The sequence below is a fragment of the Orycteropus afer genome, unplaced genomic scaffold (assembly GCF_000298275.1).
Source record: "Orycteropus afer afer isolate SDZICR_OR568_19922 unplaced genomic scaffold, OryAfe1.0 scaffold00539, whole genome shotgun sequence".
Classification (NCBI taxonomy): Eukaryota; Metazoa; Chordata; class Mammalia; order Tubulidentata; family Orycteropodidae; genus Orycteropus; species Orycteropus afer.
In genome coordinates this window covers 192,547-202,014 of record NW_006922126.1, presented here as the reverse complement: position 1 = coordinate 202,014, position 9,468 = coordinate 192,547, and the positions used below count along the sequence as shown (strand labels likewise).

The window sequence follows — 9,468 nt, the reverse complement described above, 5'->3', positions numbered from 1 at the left end:
TATCTGAGAACCTCTAAGAAAGGGCTTTTCCGATGTTAATAATAGTAACGATAATGATGCTGATGATAACACACTAATTGAGCATGTACTTTGTGCCAGGCATTTGTGCTCGACTGCCAACCCACTGGGAGCTCTGGTGGCATGGTGCCTAAGGCATCTGACTGCTAACTAGAAGGCTGGTGGATCAGACCCACCAGCCACTCCTGAGAAGGAAGGTTGGGCAATCTACTTCCATAGAGATACTGCCTCGGAAACCCAAGGAGGGGTTGAATCGACTCAATGGCAGGGAGTTTGGTTTTTCTATTTCGACAGTTGTGCTCAACTACTAACCTCTAAGTGGGCAGTTCAAACCACCCAGCAGCATTGCAGAAGAAAGGCCTGGTAATCTGCTCTGTGAGGATTACAGCCAACAAAACCCTGTGGAGCAGTCCTATTCTGTTACCCATGGGGTCTCCATGAGTCAGAACTGAATTGATGGCAATTTTGTTTGTTGGTTGGTTTGTTTAGGCATCGCTCTGAACTTTTCACTCACGTTACCTCAATCATCCTAGAAATATTAGTAAGTAGATGCTATAAGTAACCACATCTTACAGATGAGGAAACAAAGGCCCTTACTGATGAAGACGGGAGACTACAGTCTCCAGTATGGACTACACCTCAACAGAAAGAAAACAGAATTCCTCACAACTGGACCAGAAAGCAACATCATGATAAATGGAGGAAAAGTTGAAGTTGTCAAAGCTTTCATGTTACTTGGATTCACCATGAATGCCCATGGAAGAAGCAGTCAAGAACTTAAACAATGTATTGCACTGGGCAAATATGCTGCAAAAGACCACTTTAAGTGTTAAAGAGCAAAGATGTCATTTTGATGACTAAAGTGCCCCTGACCCAAGCCATGGTATCTTCAATCGCCTCATACACATGCAAAAGCTGGATGATGAATAAGGAAGACCAAAGAAGAACTGATGCATTTGCGTTATGGTGCTGGCGAAGAATAGTGAAACCACCATGGACTGCCCGAAGAAGGAACAGATCCGTCCTGGAGGAGGTGCAGCCAGAATGCTCCTTGGAAGTGAGAATGGCCAGACTTTGTCTCACCTGCTGTGTGGTCACGTTGTCGGAAAGGACTGGTCCCTGGAGAAGGATGTCGTGCTGCATAAAGCAGAGGGTCAGTGAAAAGGGGAAGACCCTCAACGGGACGGACTGACAGTGGCTGCAACAATAGACACACACAGTGCCACACTTGTGCAGCTGTTGCAGGACTGGGCTGTGTTTTGTTCTGTTGCACAAAGGGTTGCTGTCAGTTAAAACCGGCTTGTGGCACCTAACAGCAGCAACAGAGTTTACCCGCATCGCTCGGCTTGTGGACACATCACTCCCACCTCTGCCTTTCATCACCATACAGCCTCCTCTGACTTTGACCCGCCTTCCCCTGATTTTAAGGACCCTTGTGATTACATTGGGACCAATGGACAACCCAGGAAAAGTATCTTATACCTGTTAACTTTAATCACTCCTGCAAAGTCCCCTTTGCCATATAAGGTAACATAGGCATTGGTTCCCAGGAGTGGGACCTGGACATTTCTGGAGTCATTCTGTCTCCCACACATCTCCATGGTTTTAACCATCAGATAAACTTCCCAGCTGAGTCCATTTCTCCGTGAACCACTTCCTTCCTGTCACCTTCTTATTGACTATGTACTTCCATCTTTGTAAATAACATGTTTTGCTGGTCCCCATACAACTGGACCAATATGTGTACATGTATGTATACACACACACACACACACACAGAAAGAACACCCCTGGGTGTTGCAAATTGTTAAAAGGTTGGTGGTTTGAAGCCACCCAAAGGTGCTTGGAAGACAGGCCTGGCAATCTGCTTCAGAAAGGTCACAGCCTTGACCTTCGGAAAGGTCACACAGCCTTGGAAACACTATGGAGGGCAGTTCTGTTCTGCACATGTGGAGTTGCCCTGAGTTGGAACTGACTCGACAGCACCTAACAATAGTATATATACAACACAACAACTTGCTCTTCCCACTTTCTTTCCATGTATAGTTGATTGACATTAATTATATTCATTATATTGTGTGACCATCACCACTACCTATTTCCAAATTTTTCCATCACCCTTAACAGACACTCAGTGTCCCCAGGTGATGACTTCCTCCCACAACCCCCCCATTTCTGATAAACACCAGTAGACTTTGGAGACTGCACTTTCTTCATAGATCAACTGATGACAATCCCTACGGACCTCCCGCTGGGTGCCGAGGGCTCAGCTCTCTTGCTCCAGCCCCTTGGTGGGCTGTTGTCAAAGTTGCAACAACGAGACTTAATGCCTTACGATAGGGATTGTAAGATGCTCAATTTTCAGTATCTCTCCCGGGTCTTTGTAAGTCCCAAGCATGCTGACTCCAGACTCTCATTTCAAACAAATGCACGTACTTGCTTTTCTTGTTCCTGGCCATCCTGGAAGAGTTTCCACTGCTGTTTCCGGAAACGATCTGACTTCCCCAGCTGCCAGGCGGCGTTCTCCTGGACCTCCTGTCTCAAGTATTCACACTCCACCTGGGAGAGGCCGGTCACTCCTGAGAGCGTCTGGAGGAACAGGACGTCCACAAGCTTCTGGAAGGTTCTCACGGTGCTGTGGTATAGCTCCTGAGGCCGAGAACCGCAAGGTAGGTTATAGGTACACTTCCACACTGGGCAGAGTCATGCACTTCCCTCCGCCTTTCCACCACATGCTGCCCGCCAGGCACTAAACTCAAACAAAACACAAAACTCACTGCCATCAAGTTGTTTCTGACTCATAGCGACCCCTCCTTGGGTTTCCAAGGTGGTATCTCTACAGAAGTAGATTGTCCAACCTTCCTTCTGAGAAGTGGCTGATGGGTTTGAACCGTCAGCCTTCTGGTTAGCAGTTAAGTGCCTTAGGCACTATGCCACTGGAGCTCCTGCCTTCTGGTTAGCAGTCACCAAAAAAAATAAAGACTCTTAAGGAGGAACCCATACATCTTGGGAAATGCCCCCAAGTGAAGCAAGCTCCTTCCTGACTCGCTGTGCTGTTAACCTCTGGTGTCTCCTGTCAAAGACCATCTGGGCTTTCCCTTGGTCACTTTCCAGATGATTCTCTCTGCCTCACCTCCATCCACACACTCGGACCAGTTATTTGATAAACCACAAACCTTATGGGGACTCCACTTTTCTTCAAAAGATCCGTTAGCATCTCTTATGGGTTGAACTGTATGCTCCCAAAATGTGTTGGAATCCTGACCCCTGTCCTTGTAAATAGGGTTTTCCTATGCTATGCTAATGAGGCCATACCAGTGCAGGGTGGGTCCTAACCCTAATCACTTCTAACATATAAACAGAGCAGAATAGCAGACAATACACAACTGAGAAGACAGACACCACGTGAGGACCCTCTATAAGCCAAGGAACTCCAAGGAACCACAGAACTCCCAGGGCAACCTCCGAGGAAGGAACAGAGTTGGCCGAGACCCTGGTTTGGGCTTTTAGCTTCCAGAATGGTGGGCAAATAAACACCTGCTCTTTAAAGGCCCCCCCACCTGTGGGATTTGTGTTACGGCTTCCCCAGATGCCATCAGTCAAAATGACCTGGCACAGTGGTGGTGTTTCAGAACGTGCCCTTTGTTGGCCTGCCTCATTGCCCACCACTCTGCTTTCTTCACCCCCATCGCCTCCTCCCCCAAAGTGATGGACGGTCCCTTAATAAAAATATCTGTGACAAAAAAACCCTTGCAGATAATAATATAATAAAAACCTACAACTCTATCACTCAGCTCTCCTTTGTCTGAACTAAAAACACTAAATCTTACAAGTAGAGTCCCCCACATTCTCCTGCATTTGGATGTTATGGACTGAACTGTGTCCTACAATATGCACTGAGGTCCTGGCACCTGTACTTGATCAAGTTGAGAAATGGAGTTTGCTGTGTTATGTTCATAAAGTCACAGCACCTTCGGGTGGGTCCTAACCTTAATCCTTCCTGGGTTTGTAAAAAGAGCAGAAAAGATAGAGAGATACAGAGGGAAGACAGATGCTATGTGTGGTCCCTTTACAAGCAAAGGCATGGCAGGGATCGTCAGCTGACACCAGAGACCAGGGAAGAGACCACAGAAGGAATGGATGCAGCCGAACCCTTGATTTGGACTTTCAGCCTCCAGTGCTGTGAGACAGTAGACATCAGTTCTTTAAAGTCACCATCCATCGTGTTTGTGCTATAGCCATGCTAGGCAACAAGGACAGGAGATTTGAAGGAAAGAACATGGAGACGGGGCCTCACACGTGACCCACACCAACCTCTGGAGTTACAGCATTGGACAGGCAGGACCATTGAGGGGATGTGACTTGGTCACATGGCCAGTGGGTGCCAGGGCTGGCCCTGAACCTGGGTCTTTGGAATGTCTGGACCAAGAGGAGCCAGGTTCTCACTCACACACAGACCCTGAGGCCTCTCTGCAGGCCCTGCCCGGAAGACCACACACCTGGCAGAGCACAGCCATGGCCTCGGTAGTTCTGACATCTTCCTCTTCCTCCAGGTGGCTCCGTGTCAGCCTCTGTCTCTCCAGGACCCCGTGAAATGCCTGTGGGCGAAACGGGAGCTCAACTCTAGAAGATGCTTTCCAGAAAATTCTCCATCCCTGACCTTGACCCTTCAATTATACAGATACAAGGCACAGGGATGTCACGTGGCTGCCACGACTGTCAATTGTGGCCGAGTCTGGACTGGCCACCCTGATTTCCACGTTTTCCTGGAAAACCCCGGAGTGTGCCTTGCTAACCCAAACTGAGAGCCCTTCCAGTATCAGGAGGGCCTACAGGTCACACTGTCATTTCCATCTCTTGGCCACATTCTCCCAACCGCACCCTCAGACCTTGGCTGTGAGGGACCAACACCCAGCCCTGGAGACCACCTGGAGAAGCCTGAAGCCTAACACAGAGATGCATACACAGGTCGCAGGTCAGTGTGGTCAACTGCCAGTGGGGCCTGGCCACGTGGCTGGGCTCTGGGAGGAACCAGACACAGCCCTGGCCTGGGGCCCAGCCACGTGGCAGGCCTGAGGGCAGACACCACGGTGCATCAGACGTTCCCAACACCGTCAGAGAGGAGTGTCAAGACAGTGATGGGCCCTCTTTGGGAAGGTGGTTGTGTAGGGGAAAGCTGCAGTGGGGGCCATGTTCAAGCTGAGTTGTAAACACGAGGACAGTTCCATGCAGGACATGGGAAGCCAAGGCCATCCAGGGTCAAGGGACAACAGCCTCAAAGATGGGGAGGTGAGAACCGGCTGACTTTGGGGAAAATTGGATACGGTCTCAAGTGATGTTAAGTTATTAGGAGCTGAGCAAGAACAGGGAGGGTGGGTAAAGGGAAGGGCAGGACCAGAAAAGGGAGAATTTGGAACACAGTGCTTGAGTTTGGTGTTCATCCATCATCCTTCCAACTGTCCAAGCAATCTACCAACCTGGCCAGGGCTACCACCTTCCTTCCTTCCATCCATCTAAGAAACCTACTTACCTTCCTACTTTCCTCCCTTCCTCCCTTCCCTTCCTCCCTTCCTTCCATCTACCCACCCATATCCATCCTTCAATCCTTCCTTCCATTCATTCATCCACTCATTTGTCCATTCATTAGTTTGTGGATTTATTCATCCATTCCTTTGTTTGTTCCTTCATTTATTCATCTGCTCGTCCATTTGTCCATTCACTCATTCATCTGTACATTCACTCACTTACTCACCCATATATCTGTTCATTCTTTCAACCCTTCCTTCCTGCATCTGCTATCTCCTAATGGCAGCATGAGCCCAGTCTGTGCTGAGGAGCTAGCACACAGTACCTCAGTCACCGTCTCTGTACTCAGGGCTCTCACTGAGTGAAGTGACATTCAAGGAGAGAGGACCAGAAGCCTTGGAGTAACCAAGAGCAGTGTAAGCTAATCTTCCTGCTCTAACATCAAAGGAAGAAATAGGTGCCCCCTGACCCTGGCCCTTTAGGACAAACCCCAAGACTCCCCTCCAGGATGGGCCCAGGAAGGGGGATCGCTGGGTAGGGAGGGGCAGCTGGACCCGGGGCTGAAAGGCTCCTGTTTTCAGGTGGTCCCCGCCTTTGGCTTCTCTCTGGGGTGCTGCTGCAGCCTCCTCACTGGCCCCCAGGGAAGGGGGCTCCATGCCTGAACCTGGACTGTGTCCTGGGTGGAGCAGAATGGAACACAGAGGGGCAGCCAGCCTTGGTCTCACAGAATCCTAATAGCCCTGAGAGGTAGGTGCCACCACGTCCATTTCACAGATGAGGAAGCTGAAGGGTGAGGGGCTATGGCACGTGCTCAAGGTGACTCAGCCAGTCTCCAGTCACCAGGGCAATGACCTGGAGCAGACAGAGTTCTGTTTCACTCTGATTACCATGCCACTTGCTTCTCCCTCTTGCAGGGTGACATCTGGCTTCCTTCCTCCATGGGGGGTCCCTCTATCCCCTTCTCAGTCAGACCTCCTAGTCTGGCCCACTCAGTCCCAGGTGCAGGGTTGGGGGCCACCTTACTTTGCTAGAACTTGCCACCTGACCATTGAGGGGCCCTCCCCATATGGGTGGGCCTGTCCTACATTTCAGGACATGGTTGGTCCTCTCTGGTCCATACAACGCACCCTTGGGGCCACTGTACACTAGTCACCTCTGGGGAGCCCTTGCCATGTGCCAGCCCCACTCACAGCTCTCTCCATAGAAACTCAGACTTGTGTCCTCTTGTTGCCTGTCACAACCTTGACCAAGTCACTGGCCCTGTCTTGGTCTCAGGCCCCCACCCTCCCATCTCCCAGGCTGGCCCAGGAGCAGGAATGGGGGGGCACTGGCAGGGCTCAATCACGTTGGGTCCTTCTGGGGGAGCCTCCCATCTAAGTGAAGGCCGTGCTACACCAACCACTAGTTTAGAGATGAGGAACTGGAGTACACAGAGGACAAGGATTTGTCTAAGGTCCCTCGGCTTGTACGTGGGAGATGAGACGTTCACGTCTTGTCTGATGAATGTGAAGGCCTCCCACTTCCTGTGCAAGAGAAGGGGACAGAGCCACTGCCCAGCACCCTGCAGGGCTACACCTGGTAATGGCACCTTGGATGTTGGTGGGAGTCAGGAGGTCACCTTGAGGAAGCCCTCTGGGTCAGAGGCTGGCTGAGCAACAGTCAGGAAGCTTCTCCGCTCCTCATCATGGTCCAGCTCGAGCCTGCCCATTGCCTCCGCCTGGTGGGCCAGTGATGTCCTCACGATGTCTTTGCCCTGCCGGACAAACTCTGCAGTGGAAGGAACACACAACCTCACAGCCTCCTCCTGCAGCAAGACCTCCAGTGGGTTCTTCTGTCAGCCCTGGGGAGGGGGCGGAACATGGGCAAATCCCACTGTTCTTTTGGTTTTGTCATTCAGGTTGGTGTGGGGAGACCCTGGTCCCACAAAGCCTCATTATATGAAGGGACCCCCTCCCACAGCCCAGGTCCAGGGCTCAAGGTCCCACAAGAGGTTTCAGTTATCTGCTGTGCAGAGTGGCTGGCTGATGTGACCAGGACGTAAATAAGAGGCATTTTCCTGGGAAAAGGTGGAGAGGATGTTAGCTTTGGACAAAAAAGCAAGTGAGGGAGGGGCTAGGTGGGTGGGTGCAGGAGGCAAGAGTGGACAAGAGTCCAAGTCTGCAAGGGAGACAAGAACATTCAGACTAGAGTTGAGATTCAAAAACCAAGTGCTGTGGATTGAATTCTGTCCCCCTGCCTCCCAAATATATATCTGAGTCCCGACCACTGTTGCTGTGACGGTGACCCTGTGTGGCAATAGTGGTGCCTCTGTGATGATAATGAGGCCACACTGGAGCAGGGTGGGCCCTAAACCTCACCCCTTCTGTGTGTTGTTTTTGTTGTTGTTATGTGCCGTCGAGTCGGACCCAACTCACAGCAACCCCTCGTTGGGTTTCCCAGGCAGTATCTCTACAGGAGTAGATTGCCCAACCTTCCTTCCGAGGAGAGGCTGGTGGGTTTGAGCCATCAGCCTTCTGGTTAGCAGTCAAGTACCTTAGGCACTATGCTACCAGAGCTCTGTGGTATCTTATAAAAAGAGCAGAAGAGACCCAGAGAGACAGACACCAGTGAAGACATAAGGACAAGCAGCCAAGGAACATCAAGAAACACCTGGGGCTACAGAAGCAGAGAGAGACAGAGGCCTTCCCCAAGAGCCCACGGGGAGAGAGAGCCTAGTCCTGCCGACGTCCTGAATTCAGACTCCCAGCCTCCAGAATGTGAGTGAATACACTTCTGTTGCTTCAAACCACCCACTCAGTGGCAGTTTGTGACGGCGGCCCCAGGAGGCTGTCCTCCAGCAGACCTGGACACTGTCTTGTGGGCCATGTGGTTCCATGTCTCCACTTGTGCAAGTGCTGCCTCTGCCTGGGCCCTCACACCTCAGCAGCACAGGGGACCCCACGAGGACCTGGTACCAGACCAGGGCACCACAGGCCTGCCTGCTCACCCCGGCTGAAGTTCTCAGCCTCCTCCCAGAAGGCTTTGTGCTGCTGAGTCAGTAGTTCCTCCCTCTGCTGCCCAGACAGCTTCCCTTCCACTGTCAGCAGCTCCAGGCTGCGGGAGAGGGCAGCCAGCCGGCACCGGGTCTCCTCTTGGATCTGCAGCTTCAGGCACTCGATCACTTTGGCCAGGTACTGCCGTGCCAGGGTTCTCTCCAGGATGTCCTAGGGTAAGAACATGGGACAGTGAGCTGGGTGTCCTGGTCGACCCTGGAACTGACAGTTGGCTCAAAATATGGGCATCCTACCTCCTTCTGAGCAGAGCACAGGCGAGTTCACAAAGACCTCCTGGACATAGGGAGCTGACCTAGGTAACATTGCACAGCACTTAGCACACAGTGAGAGCCCAACAGAGGGCTGCTCCAGGAGAAGGGACTCAATCTAGGCACACGGTCAAAGAGGAAAATCTGTTTTCATGGTCATCCCTCCCCCATTCGGTCCCTGGGTGGTGCAGACAGTTTGCACTGGACTATTAACCAAAGGATTGCCTGTTCAAACCCAGTGGTACCCCGGAAGAAAGGCCTGGAAAGTTGTTTCCATAAAGATCACAGTCAAGAAAACCCTTGGGGGGTGGGGGGTAGTTCTGGTAAGATGGTGGAATAGGTGGACAAGCTACACAGAACCTCTGCAACGAAGAGAAGAGGAACCACTTAACACAGATACAGAAGATAATCCTGGAGCCCTGAGCTTTGAAAGGAAGGATTAAACTCCAACTAGTAGAAAAATTTGCATGAAAACACCAAAAAGGAGATATGAAGTGGTGGGCTGTCAGCGATCCTGACAGCACAGACAACTTGGATACTGCTGAGTGTTGTTGTTGTTGTTATATGCCGTCGAGTCGGCCCCAACTCATAGCGACCCCTCCTTGGGTTTCCGAGGCAGTATC

At 51.3% G+C, this 9,468-nt stretch overlaps 1 protein-coding gene across 1 annotated transcript in view; it reads right to left on the bottom strand.

Moving 5' to 3' along the window:
• Positions 1 to 9,468, bottom strand: part of EVC (EvC ciliary complex subunit 1) — a 123,257-nt gene that overhangs the window by 43,058 nt on the left and 70,731 nt on the right. Inside the window, exons 8-11 of the mRNA XM_007955771.1 lie at positions 8,531 to 8,747; positions 7,163 to 7,311; positions 4,518 to 4,616; positions 2,455 to 2,667 (exon numbers count right to left, since the gene is read on the bottom strand). Of these exons, the coding sequence (XP_007953962.1) occupies positions 2,455 to 2,667; positions 4,518 to 4,616; positions 7,163 to 7,311; positions 8,531 to 8,747 (678 nt within the window). The remainder of the gene's footprint in view (positions 1 to 2,454; positions 2,668 to 4,517; positions 4,617 to 7,162; positions 7,312 to 8,530; positions 8,748 to 9,468) is intronic.